Consider the following 23,539-nt stretch of genomic DNA (forward strand, 5'->3'; position numbering starts at 1 on the left):
AATAATTATCTTTGTGATTTATTGTATTGGTCATATAACCTCCTTCTTCCTGTACTAATCAGCTCTGGAGTAGCTGCTTGGTAGAGCCAGATTGCCCCTGACAGACTCTTTCCCATCTCTGTGCTTCCTCACTCAGGCATGCTGGGATAGTGCTCTCTCTGGTCTTCCACATACACACTGAGTTCCTTGCCAGGGCAGACTCACCCTGGCTGGCCAGGAATCAGCCTAAACTGCAGATTTCAGCAAATGTCTCAAGCTGAGGAGCTGGTGCCTCTGCAAAAAATCTCTCTCTGCCTCTATTTAGGTGGCATAGCCATATGGCACTGCCCATGCAAGATTTTGACTGAAAGCCACCATAGAAAGCCTTTTGCAGTACATCTAAAATACTCAACACTCTACCTGAGCTTCTACAAAGTGCCACTGTACTGATGAGCAGATTGTTCACTAAAATGAGGGAGAGAAGAATTGAACTATCTTCAGACAGATCAGCTGGATCCTGTCACTGAAGGGGGGGGAAAGAAAATGGTGAAATCTCCTCATCTTTCCTTTCTAGGGCAGCAGCAAGGAAATACCATAGCCTCTATTGTAAATTACACAGCAAAAATTCTATTTTGGACACCGATTCTCTACCTGGTTACTTGGAAAGTAACTGAAAAGTAATACATATAGACATTCCTTCTGAAATAAAGCCAGTCATGGATACCCAAAAACTACCAAACCACCCTCACCTCCAAATCCAGCCAGTGGCTGTAATTTCCTCTCTACCACACAACTAAAAAGCATTTATATGGGCATATGTGCCCACAGAGCTTTGTAAGAGAAAAGACAAAGACACAGAGTTATGGCTTACCAGATCCAAATGCTTGATTGTAACCCTGCCTCAGGGTTACCTTCCTGTAACTCATTTAAAAACTCATTTAAAACGAACAAAATTTCAAGGTACACTGAGTATTTTTGAGGTCAGCCCAATGAAACTACGCAATAAGGACAATACAGCAGTATTAAAGACATGATACATTGCTAGAGTAAATACTACTATAGCTTTGGAGAGCCTGATGTATGGATAACTTCTTGGAGTTTATTTACCCTTTCTTGTTGTGATGCGTGTTGTGGCATTTTCACACAAAAAAAGTTCTTTGGGAAAATGTCAACAAGATACTTCATAGACATTTTCAGACTATTACATAAGAAGATAGCACAGATATTTCCTTCCCACAGAAATTAAATTGGTGTTCAGGGAGAAAACCAATATTTCAGCCTCCTGACGATTGAAGTTAACTTTACCTGCCTCACAATCATGAAAGCTGGGGGGTAAGGGACAGCACTTGGCTGATGCATTTTTGGTGTCTCAGACAGACAGATCTGGGTAATCCTGCAGTTTTAAAATGCTACTGTCCTTAGCTTTCCATCCTGCTACTCTGACACAGATTACTGCTCTTGTAGCAGAAAAAACAAAAGACAATGCACTGTTGTCCCCTCTTCTGTAAGAGCACAGGGAGGGGAGGGCCCAGTGCTGTACTGCAGATACTCCAGCTCTCAGCCTGGTAGCTTAGCAAAATTCAGTGGACTTTGAACTGGGGTTTCTGATGCAGAGGCACCTGCTCTCAGCTGCTACCTCCTTTCCTAGCAGAGCAGCCTCTGATATAAAACCAAACCAAACCAACAAAATCAGAAAAAAAACCCCAAAAAACAAAACAAACCACAACAAACAACAAAATAGAACACCACAAAAACCCAACCAAAAACTCAAACACACAACAGAAAAATCCTCAGATAAGCAGAGAACTGAGAAATTAATTTCCTAGGCTCTTATGTTAGAGGAATATTCCAAAGTGATGATTCTTAAGAAGAGTATAAGATACCATATTAATTATGACTCCCAAAAAAATCTTTGAAGGAGACTATTTAGAAAAGTCCTCAGTACTATTAATGTGAGCACTGAATAGGGCTGTTTATGGGTGCTATTACCTGTGAACTGAAGCTAATGCTCTTCAGAGGAGAAAGTAGAGCCATTAACAACTCAAAGATTTCCTCATAATACCTTTTGTACACATTGATCTGTTTCCTGCTATTAAAAACCAACCAAACAAAAAAACCACAAAGAAGGCAAAAATATTTAATAGATGATATTGTCCTGTGAAAATGGACTTGAAGCCCTACTCAGTCAGATGTCAAGGGCAATAAAACTCTAAGCATTAATCCCTGGGGAATAGTCCCATGTAGCAGAGAATCCCAAAGATGAAAAGATTCTGAGTAAAGGCCTCTTTCCAGGGAATTTCTGGAGAAAAGCATTTATGTATCCCAGTTTCCCCCGGTAACCTCACCAGACCATGGTCAGGACAACAAGCAGATTTGGTCTGAGAAGCAGATGAAATTTGCTCTTTCAGTGAATGTAATGTTAAGGTTGTTTATGTAAGAAAGGCTGGTGTAACCTTGGAGAGAAAAGGGCAGACTCTTTGCCATGGAAGTCGGATCCCTAAAGAAAAAGAAACTGTCTCAAACTTGTAATGTTAACTCTCTCAAATGGATTCTGAGGGATTCTGCCAAGTCCTTCACTAACTTCACCTGTGTCCAGCTATTGGTGCAAGTGATCTGGGATGGCACATGAAAGCTGAGCCCCTTCAGCTGTTCCACAGCGCTGGGTCTTGCAGTGATGCCTCCTGACTTTGCTTCACAGCAGCTCTGCCCTGTCTGCCCCACTGCTGTGCCCAGCACAGAGACAGACCAGCAAACAGAGACAAGCTCACTCTATTACAGCTCCCACTAAAAACAGGTGAAAGCTGCATGTTCCCTCCACTTGTGGTGCAGCTTGAAAACGAAACCAAAATACCCCCAAAGCAACCAAAGGAAAACCCAGCCCGCTTACCCCAGCCCCAAACATCCCACACTCAAATCCAGTAAGGTATTAAAATGCCCTCTGAAAATGTGTAAGTGTTCTTAGTAGGAATCAATCCCAAAATATACATAGACCATCCTCCTCCCTTTTGTCAGTCAAATACCATGCTTTGGTAATCTAACTCCTGACTATAACTCATATATACACACACATGAATTGTACATACGCCACCTGTTTTTTCCCAGTTTTTTTTTTTTAATTTCTTTTTTTTTTTTTTTTTTTTTTTTTGATTACCCTTTGAAGCAAGCCATTCTAGGCACTGGGGACAGACCATCCTCTCCTTTCCCAAAAGAGTAACCTTTCTGCAGGGGCCTCTCCAATCCAAATGGTTAGGAATCCAATACACAACAATCTTGCAGAAATCAGCTGCCAGATTTATTATTCTACCTGAAAACCCCCAAACAAAACAAAACAAAACAAAAAAAAACCCAACCCCAAACAAACAAAAGAGTGGAATAAAAATAGACTTTAAATAAACCTCTTAGGTACATTTTAAAAAGGGTTAATCAGTTCAGTGAAAGACCTTTTTGTCTTCTGCTGAGAGATCATGTAATGTTGGTCTGACTGCTTGTTTTGTTCAGTGAGTCACTACCGTATACAGATATATATATATTTTTTCTTCTTAAATATTACACATTCGATGCAATTTTAAAATCTTTTTTTTCCTTTTTTTGTCCAACCCCTTTCCCAAATACCCACATCCTGCCACAGCCAAGAGGCGCTCTGTGCTGACATTAAAGAACCAAAACCAATCCAAGGACTTTTCATCAAAGCATGTTTCATTTGAACCTTATTTCAATGGAAACCACATATTTTTTAAACAATATTACTGAACATTCTCCCTTTCCTTTTTGCTAGTTCTGCAATTTTAGACGTCTTTTTTTCAGTTGATCACCAAGTATTTAAGTGCCATTGAAACCTATGAATGACAGAATTAGGTGGCATATTAAGGCATATATCATAAAATATGTTGTCTCATGGATCTGGGTAAATTAAATACCTGCCCAAATGCTTTTTATGCACCTGTGGTTTCTAGTGACCACTACTTCTTTACTTTTGATTAAATGTGTATTAAAATATTCATAACTTAAGTAGTGTCTTAACTGACAAAGGATGGAAGATTAACCCACCACCTAGGACTGTCTTTGAAATCCATCCATTATGATGAAAGTTATTATTGTCTTTTTATGGTTATGTGTTTATTTTTCCCCCATTTCTTGACAATCTAGGAAAACGAGGTACTTCATATAACAACTATTTAAATTTCACCGGGCAAAAAATTAAATCCAATTCTTAGCTTCCTCTCCACCCCTCCAACTTATGAATTATTGTATTTCAAAAAAGGTGCTCATAAATATTTTAAACTTTTGGGGTTTTGCCACTTTTTGTTTTTGTTTTACATAGAGAATAGCACGTGTGATTTGTGTCCAAGGTAACCCCTCTCAAAAAATAAAACAATTTGAAAAAAATAACAAAACAACCAAAAAAACCCCTCAAAATTTAAATTGTCTTCCGAGCATATCCGATCACATTTACATTTAGTGTCCAAAACAAGTTGATTGGTAACACCAGTGCCAGCACTACAACGTCATACAGCAACTTCATGGTATTCTTTGACAGTTCATCTCTGTTCCACCGAAAATTACAAAAGGTTCTGCAGAGCTTTCCTTAGCAAGCTGAAGCTTACTAGTCATTTGTGGATGCGCATAAAAGCTGCTTATAGCACAGCTATTGCGTAAGCTATTTTCTAAGCAATAAATGGTTCAAGTCATCTATTTTGTCCTGAAATGCTACCTGTAGTTACAGCATTGCTTATAAATGGTCATAGTAAATTCAGCATCAAAGAGAATATTACAGAAAAAGACAGCAGCAGAAGCATTAGCATTATCTAGTATTTATATATGTTATCAACATAACACAGCAGTAAAAGGTTTAAATGCATATTAATGGGTACCGTGTCTAAAAATTACTAAAGTACCTATTTAGTGTATTGGATATTTTTCTCAAGGAGTGCTTGCTGTGTCTAAACAGCATAATTAGATATGTGACTTAGTACAGTTAATTCCTATTGATTAAATAACTTATTTATGTACCAAAGGAAATGGAAGGATACAAAATGTTTTCTCCCTCCTGATCATAATCCTGTATTTAATGCTGACATGATCATCAGAAAGCCTACTCCATGTAATTACTACCCTCAAATGGATCTTGAAAAATCAGCGCCATAGCATGGACCATATATGTATAGCAATGTGGCACCAGATACAGCATGCAGCTTGCAGTCTGAAGTCAGGGATTTCACTGCTTGGTCACTGTACTTATGGCCAGCCTGTCATTAAATAGGATTTTTTTTTTAAGTCATACACAAAAAAGAGAAAAAATAGAAAAAGAATGAAAAGAATCAAGGAAAAAAATAGGAAAACTATCTGGTTGTTCACAGAGGCAAGGTACAAGTTCTGCCACTGGAAACTTCTAAATTAAATGCTGTGGTATATGCTTTGCTTCTCTTTTATTACTGCAGAAAGACAATTAGGAATGGCAAGAAAGAAATGCCCTAGGCATGCTGTGCTGATATCATCATCAAAAGTGGTTATTTTGCACAATGAGAATTAACTGTACTACGGATACCCAGAGAAAATGTACAATATCTTATGCCGATATGAAACAAAACAGACATGATATAGCTTTTTTTTTTACTTAAAACCTGTATGTTCCCTTCCCAAACTTAAGTAAAAAGCAAACCCACCCTTTTCCTCCTTTTACACAGAATAACATTTAGGTTCCAACCCTCCTCTTTCAAATAAAGTGCGCTGTCCATGGCAGACCATAGGAGTAATGCAACAGGAAAAGCCCCCTTTTTAGTGTACTATTTAAAAAACAAACTGAAGTCGATTCAGCTTTCCTCTGGGTCTTGGGAAAGAGGAGAAGCTTAAGGGAGGGGGAAGCACCCCTTCAGTGTCACTGTTGTTAATAGACATAGCCTTCGTTGTAGGGGTGGGTGTTGCAGCAGCCCCCGTCCTGCATGTAGACCATGCTCTCGTCGAAGTGGGACAGAGGCACAGTGTCCTCCTCATTGATGTGGCGCTCCATGTCCGTCTTCAGCAAGGGGCGCTGGTTGTCGGGAAAAGCCATGGAGAAAAGCGCTTCAGGGTCACAAACAAACTTGTACACGTATCTTTCTCCAGCCACCTTGGGACAACACAAGGGGAAAAAAAGGCGCAGTGTAAGGCCTCGTGTTTCGCAGCTCCAAGTTCAACAGTCTTGCAAAGAACTCACCTTTGTTACACAATTAATAACGTGACAGCAGAACTGGTGAGCTAACAACCTAGCAAAGACAAGTGGGACCTGCCAAAGCAGACTGTGCAGAATGCTCTTGATTTTGCCACTCATGACATCCTGTTGGAAGATGAACTAAGCACTCTGCTTCTAAACATTTGTTTGCGACTGTTTCCTATACTTAACCACAAATGGAACCGTTCTTATTGGAAAATGTAAACAAATTGTCACTACAGTGGCAAAATAAAATTACACACTCTGTGTGCGAAGTGGAAAAAAGAATCACATTGCACTGCAGAGATCTGGATTTCACTTTACACAGATTGATTCATGCTTACGTATAAAAGCACTTTAGTTATAGTGCCTGCTGATTGTACAGGGACAGTGTAAGCAAATACGTAGGCTAATATGTACTTAGCAATTGCTCATGCAAAGCTGGGACATTTGGATTTGCTTATGGAGGGGATATTTGTCCAAAGATCCTAAAGTTTTCCCTTAATCAGAAACAGCCTTAAATGTCTATGCTTCAATTTCCTAAAAGCTAGAGAATGATAAAAACAACATAAAATTGCTGTCTTAATACAAGCAACAAAGAGAAGTCAATATAGTGTCTTCTCAAGTAGCTTATTTTAAAATTTGTGCTTAAAAATATGCATTAGATTGCATGCTCACAATTTATTAAAATGATTTTAAAATAAAATCATATTGTCTGCTTCTTGCAACTCCAGCTACCATAGCAATGAAGTGAGTTAGTGAAGATGGAAAAAGTGTTGGAAACTTAACTCTCTTCTTATGGGTGCAAAATAGTTTGAAGCACCTCCTTAAACTTTCAGCTCATTTATTCTACAAATAGAATTTGGTAGGGACTGTATCTGCAGCAGAATTTTTAAAATCAAAATAATGTCAACAAGTTTGATAGACTAGAGGCTGCACTCAGAAATCAGGCTTTTGCATAACCTGCTATCATTGTTGATTTTGAAAAAAAGGAGGGAAAATATGCATACAAACTTTGTCATAAAGAAACCTTCTTTGCATCTACAACGCCCATTAGTTTTTAACATACATGAACTGGCCAGACAGAGTGATCCCAGGAAAAACCCAAAACGTTGCTATGTCAGAAAAATAAGCATACAAGCTAGCTTTCAAAACATGTGCTAAATCTATTCTTGTAAATAATAAAGCAGTAGTTTAGGATGTAGCAAGTTAGTTGTCCAAAGCACTTGCAAGATTTCCACGTTAAATGGATGTGTGGGTTGGGGCAGCATTATCAGCCTTCTGGTATTTCTATCCCCACCTTTTCAACTTGCTTCACTCTGCTACATTTTTTTGCCTGTGCTGCCTTTGAAGTGTGCTGGCAGCACAGTTGCCTATGCTGCTGAGCTGTAAAATGCAACAAGGAACTCCTCTGCCTGAAGCACCAGTCAGCAAAACCAAACACTTCTGGTTCTCTCTGATCACATCCAGTCTCAAATGCACCTTACAAAGACTCTGTGCACTGTTACATGACACACAAAAATGAATGAGGTGCTGAGCTACTGGAGAACTGTAAGCCAATACTAGCCCAGATTATTGTCCAAGTTGATTACTGCTAGTGGAAAAGGAATGCACTACAACAATCCCAAAATCTAAGAAAGGGAACTTTTCAGACTTCACAAATCCTACTGGAAAAGGATAACGTGAGTAACTCTCCCAGTAACCTGAGCTAAGAGCACTGTTTCCATTCATGGAATTGGCATATGACAAGTTTAAACATGTTCATCATCACTGGTCACAAGACCAATGTGAAGAGACATGGAATAAGTTTTGCAGTCCAAGATGTTTATTATGATCTTTGATCACACCTGGCAGTTTTGTAGATACAGCAGACTGGCCTCTCCTATTGATTTCTCAGTCAATCTACATGGTACTACACAGCAAAATTTAAAAATCAGCAAGCCACAGTAGGAGGATGGCTTGAATACTGTCAGCAGACTAGCCAGTAATAGATAAATTATTGTTATATATTTCTCTTAATTCAGTCTATTATAAATATTAAAATCCATTCAAAACCACTATTACTACAACACTATTGGTAAAAATATTAAAGTACTTGGTATGTTAATAGGCATAATTATTCTCCCCTATCTTGCACTTACTAAAGTACCCAAGCACTGGGCAGATAATTTAGATCTGCAAAACATTAATCATACTGTACTCTACCATTTGCCTTTTCCAGCTTCCAGGAAGCTCTTTTGGATATTTTTGAATGTTACTTCTTTCCTTATAATCATGAAATGCATTGTGTGAACTGAAACCACAGACGGTTTTTACATAGAAAAAAATATCTTAATGCATATGCTGTACATAGTAGGCTCAAAAGCTTAGTGTTGGCCAAAACAGATGAAAAAAACTACCTTAACCATGCAATTACAAGTACTCCTTGTAAACTGACCTAGGGATTAACATGCAAGACTCTGGTGAAATGGAATACAAAATTAGGTCCTCACCTTTTGCATGATTCCCTTTTCATAATAATAGCGAAGCGATCGGCTAAGCTTATCGTAGTTCATAGCTGGCCTGTTCTTCTGAATCCCCCAGCGACGTGCCACCTGCCACAAAAATGCATTAGAAATGATTTGTTAAATGCATTTAACAAGCAGATCTTATCATCAGATACTTTATTTGGGGATGCAGGAGGGAAAACCCTGCAGGTGCAACAAACAGGAAAAGGTTGCTATGACCTGAATTTCCCATGTACTACCATGAATTTTAATTGGATCTGCATCATGAGTAAACTTGTAATAGATTTATTGGACAACGTGGTGGATGGTTAGGGGTTTTTTTTTGCTTTTTAATAAAGAAAACCAATGAAAAAATAAATAAAATAAAAAGATAAATAAAAAAATAAATAGAGACATATAAAGAGATGATGGACAAAAAACATTTAGCAAGTTCTACCAGAAAACTTTTACAAAACCTTTCTTCAGTTTGATATTATGGATAATTTGTACCATGTCTATCTTTTCCTTGCTGCCAGGGAAAAAACTAAGTTATTTTAAACACACATGCATGCATATTTAGTTCATGAACTAATACAGACTGTACTTGGAATGACAGCAGTGTTGCAATTATTAGGAGATACAAGACAAAACAAAAGAGAACTCCCAGTCTTAAACACTACTTCAGCAAAAAAAAATGAATTATCTGAGGAGGCAGAATAATCACTTGGAAGAACTATATGGTGGAATGAAGAATGGAACAGGAATTTCATAGTTTCAGCTCTATAATTTCCCCTTAAAAATAACAATAAAAAGTGAATTGCAAGTAACTCATGAAGTGATTCCATAGAGAACAATATGCCTTCTGCTCTGACTTATGTTTTCTACTTGACTTTATGCTTCCTGTTTTATTGCTAAAGATAGTTTTGGACAAAGCGACCCTTTGTTTAAAGAGCTTAACTTCTTATTCCTTGCCTGAAATTTAATCGGCTATTGGTGACATTTCAATTACTGTCTGTAAAAATGACTGTAATATCACCTGAGGGAAAAAAAGGCAGAGCTGATGAACTCTTTAAAGCACATTTTATAAAAATGATTGAGAGGTGCATATGCATACAGCTCTGGAAAAAGGACAGAGTAGCCAGCAGCTTCTCTGCAGACTGCTCTGCGAAACTTCCCGTAGATGTCTGGAGCTTTTTGATGCAAGCCATGGCAACACGCAGCACTAAGAAAAATCTATGATTTTGGTGTCCACCTGGACTATAATTTCTAAAATTTCCTTTGAAAGCATTATTTCCTTTCAGTGGTGCAGCTTTTCAGGGTTATGTAAATTATCACAGTTCTGCTAACTTCAGCTACATTTTAGCTGTACTGACACACACCTCCAATCACGTACATTTATTCCAGCTGCAGATTTGGCCCAGATGTCTAACTTTGATTCACCTATTCATTTTTGTAACACATGACCACATCACTCCTTTTTTATCCCTTCCAAGGTTTTTTTCTGCATTAATCGGAGTCCTAAATGTCCCCAACATAACAGGCTTGCCAAATAAATAAATACACAACAAAGATAAACAACAAGTAATGGTGAAGAATATGTTATATTTGTGGTATTTTGAGACTCCAAAACAAGCAATCAGGTCCAGCTCCCATCCCTGAACTGCACAGCATTTACCTAGTCCTGCTCTGTAGAGGGGATTCCACTTTTCTACCCTACCTTCCTGCTGAAGGTTGTTGTCCCTGTGACAAGCCTGCATAAATGGACCTATGCCCAACTCTCAGGCTCCACAGTTCACAGTCACTTACGTCCTGAATGAACTGTGGCACTCCAGGAGCTGATACATATTCATTTTTGTTGTCACTCTCTAAGAGGGCGTAAACCTCCAATAAGGAATGGATGGAAAGGTCGTGTCACTGACATCCTAGCTTGCCACAGCAGAACCAACAAGCTCTTTGATTTCCTTTCAATTAATACTAGGCAACCAACAGAACTTGTGCGACTTCCCATAGGCTATTCTTATTTTAATTGACTGTTTCTGTCAGATTCATGACATTCATGAAAAAAACAACTTCAAGTCCTTTGTACTTCTAGGAACACACAAAGTGAGGCAACCTTCAAGCCTCCTCCAGATCTTGGATGCAATGCTGCTCAAAAAGCAACTTCTACATAGCCAGACATGCAGATGATCTGTTTAAGTTAAATTAGAATATCCAATTCTTCAGGGAATTACACAATAAGAAAAACAGGGGTTTGTTACTTTCCTTTTCTTAGCTAATAAATCTAAAAAGTTTTTGCACCATCTGCTGGAAAGCATTTCTCAATAAAATGCTTCAATCTTTAAAAAAATTTGGTATACCTCAAAGACAAGACAAAACTAAGAGAGTAAAAACTATGAGACTAAGGTAGGGGGAAAAAATCATGTGCATCATTCACCAAAACCAAACAAAAAAAGTTCCAAAGATTTTGCTCTGTTCTTAGGTTACACAGCTAAGGAATCCATGTAGCCTGCTAAGGATGCAGGCTTGCCAGCAAAGTTTCAGTATAATATTTAATAGAGCTATTCTGAGTTCGAATCCTCAGATACACAATGCCAAGATCTGCCTGGTAGTGGTGACTATCACTAGAGCAGGGGATGCTCAGACAAACAAGTGCCAGCACCTGGGTCCTTGCATCAACCTGCTCCTCAGCCAGACCAGGTCGGGAAGGAAAGGGACATCAGTCCCGACGCCATCCCCAGCTGCTCCAGCTTCTCCACAGAGCAGTTAGCAGACAATGTAAGTAACATGCAAGAAAGCTTTCAGACTCCTAATGCCAGTAGATGAATGGCAAACAGCATAAATAGCTGGTGGAATGCAGAAGCAGCCATAAACCCCCAAGCCTTCCCACTCAGCTCTAACTCAGAGAGGATCCTGTCAGAAAATTTGATGTAGTCCTCTCTATTAGAAAACCATATTCAAGGGGCAAGAAAAGTAAAGCAGAATGATACTGCCTTTTGACAAGCCTAATTAAACCCTCCACTTAAATTTTACAACAAAATTCACATCCACCTGATCTTCCAACAATTTCCATGACAGTTTAGAATGCAGGCTAGGTTACATAACATTACCCAGTCCAAAACAGTTTACATAATAAAACATTCAATTTATTCCTGTTTATCACACAAGTGAACTAAGACACGCTTCAGCAAATGTTCATGAATATAAGTAATTTTATCTACCCCATGGTTGAGAAGAGCCATGCATGTGCATGAGTGTCTGCAAGCCTAGGATCTAAGCCTGTACTAAACAATCTAATGATTCAATCTAATGAACCTAATATTTGGTGTTGAAAGACTAATAAGGGACAAGTTTTCAAAGGATTTTGGGATACAGTTACATCCATAAAGTGATTCTGAAATATGCAGACCCCACAATTAATGTGAACTATTTACTAACTCTAGTACTTGCAACATTTTTATTGTTTTGTGGGACTAGAAGTCAAATCTATGCTTAGCCACACCTCTGTCCTAACTGAAGCACTTCCCTTGCCAGTCCTTTCTGTCACCATTCTAAAGCACTACTGAAGCAAAATCCCGAAGGAAAACAAGGCCTAAGTCCAACGGAGCACAGTTAAGTTTGCAGGACGGGGCAGTGGGTGTGAGAACATGCTGTCTGTCTAACTCACCTCCTCTGGCTCAATCAGCTTGAACTCCATGCCTCGGCCAGTCCATGCTATGAAGTGAGAGTTTGATGGGTCGTCCAGAAGAGCTACCAAGAACTGCCAGAGCTGCAGCGAGCCGCGCCGCTGGTACGTGGGGCCCTCGCGGTACATGCCCGGCTCCTGTTTGACATCTCCTGCACACAACGGCAGCAACGTTAGAGGAGCAATGCCCTGCAACACCATCACTCACTTTGTCAGACGAGTTGGCAAAGCAATCATTAGGGGTAACAAAACAAAGGGAAGAATCAGCCACCCTGAAGTGCAACATTCCCCTGTTTGCTGGGGACTTACAATCACATATTAATATACTAAAAAGCATTTAAATTCATTCATGATTTATGGAAGTCTCACTAAGTCTCTCCCCATGTAGGTCTGATAAATGCAAATCTCTTGCAAACCATTTTGTAATATCTTATCTTTGAAAGCAAGTTAACTATTTTTGAAGCAGCTCTGAAATGTGCAGAACTGTGTTTGTGTACTATACTTTGCACAGGCCCCGGTTTTGGTAAAGTAATGTAGGCTTCATAAAGGAGCAAAACCCTATTGAGTGAAACTTCTCTTGCATGCAAATGCTTCTAAGGAAATTTTGACATAGTATTTGACTTGGACTTAAACAGCATGTCGTTTACGTATAGGCATGTAAATCCTGCAGATACACAAGTTCCTCTGTGGCATATTGGACCTGCATATGAGCAAAATTACTTTTACTCATATCTACATATTAAATTCCCTCTGAAAAGCAATAAGTTAATTTTTCTAAAATTTTAAGTCTAGAAAAACATTTTTAAAAATATCAATAACATTCTACTAGCTGTTCTACAAATTGCCAATGAGAAAACCATCCTGTTACACCCATACTGTCTTTGTTGTTTTTAAATCATATTTATACTGAACAACTCCTGCAAACAACAACAGCTGAAAGGTCTGATGCTGAAGCAGACAGTATTTTTTTCTCCACACAATGACTGCAATCCTACATATACTGGTAAATTCCTCATTTCAACTATCAAAACAGTAAAAGCCTCCAACAAACAGTGTGACCTGTTTAATAAGGAAAGTCAGGAATTTAAATTCAGCCACAACATTAGGATGCTCTGACAGCCATTACAGAATGGCTCTGCGTAGTGAAAGGCAGAATAATAATATTAAAAATGGAGCACTTCCTTTTGTAATCAGGAAAGAAAATTGACTCAATAGCTGTGGAAAACAAATAAATCAGCACAAGGCTTTTTGGTTTATGTGAGGTTCAAGTTCCAGTCCTGAAAGTCCTCCTTTTTCAAGGACAGGCTTTTTCCTTGTAATGATAGCTGTGCAATGTGCAAATAGCAAGCACAGTATTATACAGGATCAAATTCTTTCCTTGTGCTGATCTTTGATTTCAAATGAAGCAGCTGAGAATCTACTTCTGAAACATCAAGACTAGTCCTGAGCTTATCCAACTTTTGCTTTACTGACCAGAATTTGATGACACATCTGCTATTTTTCCCTCAAAACATCATGCTGCAAGCATAAACACACCTATTTGCATCAAGAGTTCAGTCTTCTAGAGTACAAGGTGTTCTCTCAATGGGCAGTCATAGAAGCTAGCAGCAGACAGCTTGCTTTGCAGGCACAAAAATACTTCTTAACATTTAATTCTTTTACTGTACTTGTATTTCTTTTTCATTTTCATTCCCTTTCCTGTATAATGCCAAATTAACCAAAAGGTTTTTTAAGGAAGACAGACAAATGCTACTGTTAATGAGTCTTTACTCCTTGTAGTACAGGGTCTGATCCCATTCCCATAAATGTACATATAAATCTGACACTGGTGCTCAGATCAGATCCACAATCATTTTTGGGGAACAAAAAAATACCTGACACAATGTGCTTTTAAAAAATGTTAAAAACATCCAAACAAGCTCACATTACAAAGCCACAGTATAAAGCAGACTTTCAATAAAACACGCTGTGACTGTGTCAATGCAGTGACAACGCAATACTGAATTGAGCAACCTTCAGTTAGGTCTAATATTGTTTAAAACTCTTTTATCTATTTCTTACCAACATAAAAATATAGGTGATACTCTGAAGAATGCGCAATTCTCTGGGTTGCTTTCATTTCAGAGTCTCCAGATTTTCAGCAAATACAACAAATGCTGCTAAACATGCAATATTTTGTAATCCATAAGTGAGTCTCAGGACAAAACAAACAAAATAAAGTAGGAGAAAAACACCAATTCTACAGCCCTACTTTTAGCTTGGTCAAAGATTTGTTCACAAGTTTATCAGGAAATATCTAATCTTTCCTGCTGAAATAAATAAAGCCAGACATACACACACTAACGCAAAAGCTATACTAACAACACTACACTAGCCTGCGTCCACCAACATAATGCCATTCTAGCAAATTTAAGTAATTGGTCTCTAATTTACTTCCCAAAGTTGCAGACTAACAGAGTCACTGGCAAGAAATACGGTGTCCATCTACTTTGCTTCTAATGAAATAAATCTGAAATCAACTCAGTTACACCAGGAAACTGATTTTACGTCAGAGTAACTGAGGATAATTTGGACCATTCATTTTAATTGACCTCAGAATTCCTCTTAAAAAAATCTGCTGTAATTGGTAGTGTTGTGAACAGGGCATTGATTTGTTATCAATCCCACTGAAAAATAAACCACTAGTACATTCAACCTAGTGCAAATACATTGACATAAACACAAAAAATGCCCTATATAGTCACTTCTCACTATTCATCACTTTGTAGACAGTAAAACAAGAGGCTTAATCCTCAGTAAAACCAAAGCTGCTGCTTTCTCCGCTGTTTTGTTAATTATAAGTACAGCTTTCATTACATCTAAACAACAAGTAATATGTGATCATCAGTGCAATGGAAATCGTCTTATGACTTCTCAATGGTACAAAACTGATCTCCTTTGCCACAAGTCTGGATGCAGCATCTTTCGCTGGCAAAAGTCAAATGACATCCTCTTGAAGAGGAGACTTTGGTTTCAAGAGACAAAGGTCAGCTTTGGTTGGGTGCACCACAAATGGTGTGTTAAGGAATCCTAAATTGGAACGTTACTGGGCTTTTTTGATCAGCAACAGAGAAAAGTCCCTCATCTCTTTTTCATCTCCCTACACAGGAAAAAGAGATGTGTCATACATACCGTCAAACTTCTCTGGAACAACGCAAGTGTCATCATAAAACTGCCTAGGTCCCTTTTCATACATGCAGCCTGTAAGTTGAAAAGAGAGAGGTGTTTATATAAAAGATGCATGGAGAAAAAAAGAGATCACAGGCTTAATGCCAGAGGGAACACTAAGTTATACAGGAATCAGATTAATATCCCACATCCGTTAGACACCGCCCAATCCCAACATTTTGGCCTAAGTACAAGGGTGTTTAATTAACATATGCATTCCCAAAAGACTGTTAATCTCCACCTGCTAAAATGAAAAAGCACCCATATTTCTCTATGATTTATTACAAAATGTTTGCTCATTTCCTGTTTGAACTAGCACGGCTTTGACATTTAACCATTAGTTCCTGCAGATCTTCTCCCTGCAAGACTAAGAAGTACCACTCAGCATTTCCTCCTCACACCCACACAGGTAGGTCACCCTCACACACTGCTCTTGATGTTCCTTCCAGTTAAGATAATTTTGTAAAATTTTATTTTGTCATTAAAAGACACTGTCTACAACTCAGCAGCCTTCCTAGCACACCATTCTGTACACATTCCTGCTATTTCCTATTATGCCCATGTTTTGCCAAACCAGAACTGTATTGCATATGAATATCAGCTTCACCAGTGCTACTGAGTGAGACAAAACATCTCCTCTCCTGCCGCCCTCTGACCCTCCTTCTGACTGCCTAAGCATTGCAGAAGGCTTTTTGCCTTAAGGTTACAGTGCTTGGTTGGGCTGGTTTCCCACTGTGAAGCTGAGGAGGAGGCCCACCTCAAAATCCTTTTTTCCAATATATTGTTTCCCTGTTCCACAGGCCTGATCTACATTCATGTATTAAAAAAACATTTTGTTTAATGTGCCCAGATAACCAAACAATTCAAACTGCTTTGTGACTGCCCTGTCCTGCCCGTTATTTACTGCTCTTTGTGCCATAAAGTTATCTATTAACTTTGTTCCATATCTTTACTGAAAATATTGAATAGCAACACTCCTGATATCAATTCCTACAGAACTATAATCCATTCAGAGATGATTGCCTGCTGACAGCCTCTTTTAGATCTGTCAGTTGGCCAGGTCTTAATGTATTTAATGTGTACTTTATTGATATTGCTTTGTGCTAACTTCTTAATCAGAATGTAATGCAGAGGCAAATTGAATGCCATAAAAAGTCAAGCTATACGATACAAGCATCTTTATCAATCAAATTTTTATTTTCAGTAAAGAACAGAATCAGATTTGACATGACCTTTATTCTGTAAAATTATATTCATTGATTTCCAAATACAGAAAACAAATATTAAGCTAACATCACTGCTTTTTTACGTCATTCCTGAAAATTCTGCCACCTCCAACTCCTTACAAGACCATAACATGGATAACATGGGTTTTCCCCTATCTGTGCTATGATTAAAACTACAACTCTTTTGCCCTTATCCCTGCAGTTTGTTTATGTTTTTCCTGATGTCTCTCACCTCCCTTACCAAACTTCTATACTACATATAACTTCATATAACAAGACTTAGAAATTTCCATCTCCTGCTTTACCTTCCTTTTTAAATGCTATCTCTTTTTTTTTCTGTCTTTATTTCAACCCAGAAGCAGATGGGATTTTAGCCAGATGTGTTATCTTTTTGCTTCTATCTTTACCCTAGCAAATGAAGTCTTCCTGGAAGACTTTGATTCATACGTCTATCTGGATTCTCATCAATCTCAAAACCAGATTCCTCATGTTTCTGAAATTTGCCCACTGGAAGAAAAATAAACCCTAAACAAACAAGCAGAAAATAATATATTGCAAAGACAGATAAACTAAAACAGGACAGTGGAGGCTATAACCTCTCTTTCACAGTCATCTTAGTTCTATTGGACTTCTAATTTCTAGTACATATAAAGTTCTGTTACTCAGAATTCTTAATTTTGACAATTATGTAAGCTCTGTCCTACTGAAATAATTGGGAATTCTGGTACATCTCAATTTGGGCATAAAGTGCATCAAAACATTGCAAAAGTAATAACAAAAGAAAAAACCCAAAATCTTCACTGAAAATGGATTACTTAACACAGTTAACTGAGCCTGCCATGCTAACAGCCTGGAAAATATCACTTGAGCAGAATGGGTGTAACAGACAAATTTTTAAGTGTGTCTTCCTTTTAACTGCTAGAGGCCTTGACAAGCAGAAGGAGTTAGTTCATAATATAATTGCTTCTATGCTGATCAACCCATGGCACTAAAAGAAACTACAAAAAATTCAGTGCATCAGAAACTCAACACTGAAAAGGGAAAGAAGAATGATGCAAGTCTTCCCAGAACCAGAACTAAACCAGTGAGCCCAGATACCCCCAGGCTTTTAATTTTGTTTTTACATTTCTCTCATAAAAAAGTGATGCATAATAGAAAACTTAACTTCTGTCCTGTTTGGGTGAGCCAGGAAGCCTTCTTGCCTCATGTAAATGGAATGGCAGCTAGGCACTTCTGAAAGGAGAAGATGACAATGCAAGTCAAAAGACTGTCAGGAATTAAAAGTGTGCAGGTTATCAATGGGACAAGCTGCAAGCACAACAGCAACAGAGAAGGATGCAGCTCATAGTGAGAGGGAACCTGTCAACACACAACATTTCACAGCAGCCCCCACCACGCATGGCCAAGAAGAAAGCCATGAAGTGATGCTCACAGATCCCACCTACCACAGGCACCTGAACTCCAAACCTCTTGTAATCAACTCTGCTAAAAGCTGACTGCCTTGGCAATTGCACTTTGGACCATTCACCAAAAAACCCGTACCAGTGACCAAGAATGTTTTAAACTCTGTGCTTGTATATCTATCTTCGTATCTAATTCAACCCAAAGTTTTTAATCAATTGTGATGAAAAGACTGCCAGTCACACTTATCAACACTACATTTACACAAGGAATGTCAAAGTGAATTTAGAGTAGGATAATGCTTTTTAGACTCTGGCTAAGGACTTGAAGGGTTAATGAAATTTTCTGCAGTTGCTAAGCATTTTATCTAGAAATTTAGGTCTATCTATATCACTCTCCACTTCTATGTGTTTAAAACAAAAATGACACCTTAAAAAAAATACTATGCATATTCTAAATAATACTGATATTTATTTAATATTCTCCACCTCTACTCAAATCTGCAGGAAGAATGAGAAAAGCCAAATAGAACTAATGAAAAACATGTTCTTTAAATGTCTTTCTTTTTCTTCCCCTTGTCTTGCACTGTCCCCAAGTAGTCACATCCTGTGCACAGGGACTTGCAAACAGAAACACACCGTAAATGTTTGCCCTTCTAGACCATGTTTAACCTACTTCTTGGATATCAAAAGTCTTGCTCAACAAAGTCTATTTGATCTTGCGATGAACTCCTACCCTAAGCTATGCAATCTGTTACCAGTAACTTGTAACTCTTTAAGAGATGCAAACAGAGGTCGAAAGAGCAGACATTATTTTTCCAACACCGCCTACAGACTCTTTCAGACTGTGATTCCAAATTTCACTGTTCACTGACTAGTGATGAGTATCAAAGATTTGGCAGGATAAGAAAATGAGGTTTTACACTGACTTCACAAACAAGTGAAACACAGGGCAGTAATAATAATAAGTTTCTTCTAACAGTCCATGGTCCCTCTTGCACATCTGTGCCAAACTCTTCATTACCTCCTCTCTCAATTAAACACTGGGGGCCTGCCTCCTCAGGCCTAGAGAATCTCTAATGTCTCAGGCAGCTATTCTGAGCAGCCACAGGAATCAGTGACTCAGTGATCACCCCAGTCAAGTATAGCTCTGCAGGCTAGAAGTCAAGGCTACAAGCAGTGCTTCACCTGCAAGGAATCATTCATGTTAGCAAGTAGATTGAATTCTAAGGAGAATGGAAAAATCTACGTAAAAAAGAGGAAGCTGTAGAACTGAAACAGATGCTATTTTCTATTTTAGGTAAAGCTTCTCTACTATTGGCAGCAAAGCCCTTTTTGACTCATGAACTCCGCTCCTGCAAAGTGATACAGCAGAGTATACTGAATAAAGAATTATGCATGCATTCACAAAGTTGTCTTCTTAGCCAAGTTGGGGTTTCATCTCCCATGCTCCTAAGTCAATTATAATTAACATCTGGAGTCTCTTTAAGGCAAGCATTGTTTGTACCAACATTACTTAATTTTCTGGTTAGCTTGTGCTTAAACAGTCCACAGAGGACCAAAAAAATACAGCAACGAAGAGTTTATTTCTCGTAAAGTAACTAGAGTCTTGTTATCCTAAAGTGCTATCAGTTAATTTATGACTATCAGAGTGGGTCAGACTCTAATCAAATTGTAGAAACATTTCCAAAGTGATTATTCAATCAAATGACTAACATGGTTAATTAGGAGCCATAAACATTGCTCTGAAGTTCATCAAAGTAATGACTTGCCCAGAAAAATTACTGCTAATTAAATTGCCTGCTGCTTTCATTTCTACCTTATCTAATAAAAAGTCCAACCAATGAAATTTAGTATTGCAGTTTTAAATTGTACTAAATGCTTGACTAAGACCCAGAAGTATTTTTACATGTTAAGCGGAGCTACTTCAAAAGAAAACATTTTAGTGCAGAAATTACAGAGCAATTATATGTTTCCTTCTTCTTAAACCATTGTTTCAAGACAACAAATAAGACAGAAGCAGCCATGAAATACTTCCAGGGCAAGATCCAAGAGATGACTGATTTATCATCTTTTTACAAGTTTTGGTCTTTGAAGAAAAAAATGTGCCTGGATTTAGACACACAACAAGCTTATTTCATACTGTTAATGAAGCAATTCACATCGTAAGGTTACATCGGCTCAAGAACAGCAGAGCCCCTTAAAATAAAAAACAACAAAACAAAATATCTAAAAATATGGAAATGTAAAAAAATTGCTTATCTTTTATTATTCTTTTGGAATACTTAGAGATGATTCTTAATTTCTCTTCTTATTACAGGAACATAGCAATCATCTTAAAACAATGAATATGGTTTTATATCCTAGATCATGAAACCATTCTTTTCACAATAGGTGCTGTTTTAAAAAGTACACATAATCTAGACACTGCAAAAGTGCTTTCTCATCCAGGACTGTCACAGAGAAAAATAATGGAAATAAGCTCTGCTATGCCTCCTTCAAAATACATCCAAGCAGAAAAAGCCCAAACAGACTTTCTCAGGACAAGAAAAATCTGCTATTGAACTTGGCAGGCACAGATTCTAAGTCTCATTATCAAGTAAGACACTTGAGTGGTCCCTTGGTAAGGTAGTTCATATTAATTATCATGTCAGAATTTAAGGGGCTAGGTTGTCTCAGCCCTCTGTATAACTCAGAGCAGATAAAGAATCCTTAAATCCTCTTTTCTGATTGTTATTCAGAGTTAAGGATGAGATTTTGTTCCCACAATCCCACCCTGTACAGAAAATAACAGAATTTCAGCCTGTGTCCCCAGCCAGAACAGACACAGGGAAGATGGAGCAAAGGGATGAAATGACAGGACTGTATTCTATGGGAGGAAGTGACTGACTGTCTTCTTCTGAATGAAGCAGAGCAAAGCAGGAACTGGAAACCTGAACAAGGATTTATTCTTCAGCTGTTCCTGTCTCTGGCTTTACACAGCCTCCCTAACTGAAGGGCAGGTTGTTATGTTACACTCTAACTCTTTATTTAATTCTTTCTGAATTACTTTTCAGCTTGCTTTATCGACATCAGCTGAAGGTCTGGAGGCGCAGGGCACACCCCATGTGCTGGTGACAAGGCACAGTGCCATGCAGAGGCATTGCACGTGTGCACGTGCAGAGGGACAGGAGATGGAGCCTCGGAAGGCACAGACCACCTGAAACAGGGTGGGAGAAGAAGGGAACTGCCTGCCTGGCCTCACCCTCCCTGTGGCAGCTCAGGTGAAAACTGTGCTGCACTGGCAGGCAGCTGCCTTAGTCAGGGAGCCTGTTAACAGGTCACTCAAATACACCAAATACTCAACTCACAGTAAAACATGTCTACTTCCCTAAAGATTTAAAACAAAGTGATAATAAGACTGCAACCTTCTTACTGTTTTCCTGTCCACTTTTCCACTTATACTTTATTACCAAGTAAGTCATATTAGAAGCAGATTCCATAAGGAACTGTTTCAAAAGGACCTGGTCCCCAAAACTTTGAAGGGACTTCACTGGAAACCCTGCAATTTCACTTATATCATGTCCTTCTAAATTTTGGTCTGAAAAGTAATTATGTGAATTTTGGCCCCTATTTCATTAATTCAGAGTTTGTGTGTCTATACAGATAGACTTAAATGTGCCACTTTGCCTTCCCATAGACAAGAAATGCTGCACATGCAGACTCTCTCCCATTGTACTACTGGGTACAGAAGGACATGCACAAGTCCCTTGGGTAGCTGGGACAAACCTGGAGTCACTGCCATGTGCCAGCCTGACCCTGTGAACACACCAGCCATCCCTCCGGCGCCTTTCAGGATTCCCCTGCACAGTACAAGCGCTTCTCTGCTACATGAGCAGGTGGTTGGTGTACTGGGAGAGAATTTTACCAAGTGCGGAGACAAAAGTAGCCTTTTAAAAATAAAATGCTCAAACTAGAACACATCATACTTTTGGCATTAAACTTAAAACATCACAATATCACTGCAAATAACTTTTCTGTTCATGGATTTCCAAGAGCACTGACAAACTGTTTACAAAGCAGCACTTCATCCACCTCTGAAACACATTCAGCCTCCTGGTGGAAAGCAGCTGTTTGCAACATCACTGAGAAGTTCTGACGAGCTCAAGGGTGAAGATAATAGTGGAAACACCAGAAAAAAGGACCTTTTTAGGTAAGAACGGCAGTTCTTCAAACAAGATCACAACAAATCGCTCAGGTAGCACCAGGAGTCACTAAGAAAAATGCATGATTTGTGTTTTGCAGGGAGAAGTAAAAAATTATTCTTTTGGATTTTTAAACCTGCAGAACACATTTAGATTCAAACTCATACCTCCCCAAAAGGAGATATTCAGGTAAAAATACTGGAACTAATTACAAGAATTGCTTGAGCAATTGACCCACCCCTTAAATGTTGGTGGACCGAGTTTTAGTTCAACCACCTTTAAAAGCTTTATCCCCTCACAAGCTATGTAATGAATAGAGTCCTACAAACTGGTAAAGTCCTGGCAATACAAAAGTCAGCATTATTTTTTTCAGTAGCAGATTCAGCATGAAAAAATGTAGGTGTGCTGAAATTACATGGGTGAAAACAAATAAAATAATCTCTAAAAATCAATTTTAAAATTAGGCAATCTTTTCCCCAGTCATGATGCAATTTAGAAACATTCAGAATGGAGGGTTTTATGCATTTTCTCAGTCACCAGCCTTTGTGCCAGCAATCTAGGAAAAAACCCCAAACTTACAGGAATGTGCACTCATAGATAAACATACACTTCCTTCTAAAAATAGCTGATTAAAATTGTTAAAGTTTAATTTCTTACACCTCATTTTACAAAAACTTGTCAGGGAATTAGGTTTGGCCTCACCGGCTCATGTCTAAGTGGAAATATTACACAGATACAGAAAAAACCTTAATCAAACATCTTCCTTTCCACAACTTTGGTTTTTAGATCTATGACAACATCCAACGCATTTTGTGAGACCAGATGTCAACAGCCTGTCTAGGCGATGTGTAACTTTTTGTACAGCAGAACAGGAAAACAAAGGCTCATACATTCAGCTCTGAATTGAAATTCCACATGGAGCTGATCTTTTGAGCATACTTTAAAATCATGTATTTGCTTTTATTAACCTCAGTAACTGTAAAATGTGTCTTAAACATTGCTCTCCTTTGAATTCAACAAAAGACAGCAGTATTTTCTCTCTCCCTCGCTCCTTTTGTTGGTAATCTTGCTGCAAAAATGTCTGTGTTGCTTTTTCTCCCCCGCCCCATTCCCTGCCTGTAAAATCGAAGTTGGACAAACACTGCACGGCTGAAGTGACATATTTGAATGGAATTCAGACCAACCAGT

General features: G+C 38.4%; 1 protein-coding gene across 4 annotated transcripts in view; it reads right to left on the reverse strand.

The window, feature by feature from the left end:
* Positions 1 to 3,492: 3,492 nt before the first annotated feature.
* ETV1 (ETS variant transcription factor 1) overlaps positions 3,493 to 23,539 on the reverse strand; it is a 67,393-nt gene continuing 47,346 nt past the window's right edge. For 3 of the 4 annotated variants that reach the window (XM_064704406.1, XM_064704405.1, XM_064704408.1), the window contains 5 exons: positions 17,932 to 18,000; positions 15,506 to 15,574; positions 12,317 to 12,486; positions 8,659 to 8,760; positions 3,493 to 6,085 (listed from right to left, as the gene is read on the reverse strand). In XM_064704406.1, the coding sequence (XP_064560476.1) occupies positions 5,864 to 6,085; positions 8,659 to 8,760; positions 12,317 to 12,486; positions 15,506 to 15,574; positions 17,932 to 18,000 (632 nt within the window). In that variant the 3' untranslated portion in view covers positions 3,493 to 5,863. The remainder of the gene's footprint in view (positions 6,086 to 8,658; positions 8,761 to 12,316; positions 12,487 to 15,505; positions 15,575 to 17,931; positions 18,001 to 23,539) is intronic. The other variant, XM_064704407.1, reaches the window with a different exon arrangement.

Source organism: Zonotrichia leucophrys, chromosome 2 (assembly GCF_028769735.1).
Source record: "Zonotrichia leucophrys gambelii isolate GWCS_2022_RI chromosome 2, RI_Zleu_2.0, whole genome shotgun sequence".
NCBI lineage: Eukaryota > Metazoa > Chordata > Aves > Passeriformes > Passerellidae > Zonotrichia > Zonotrichia leucophrys.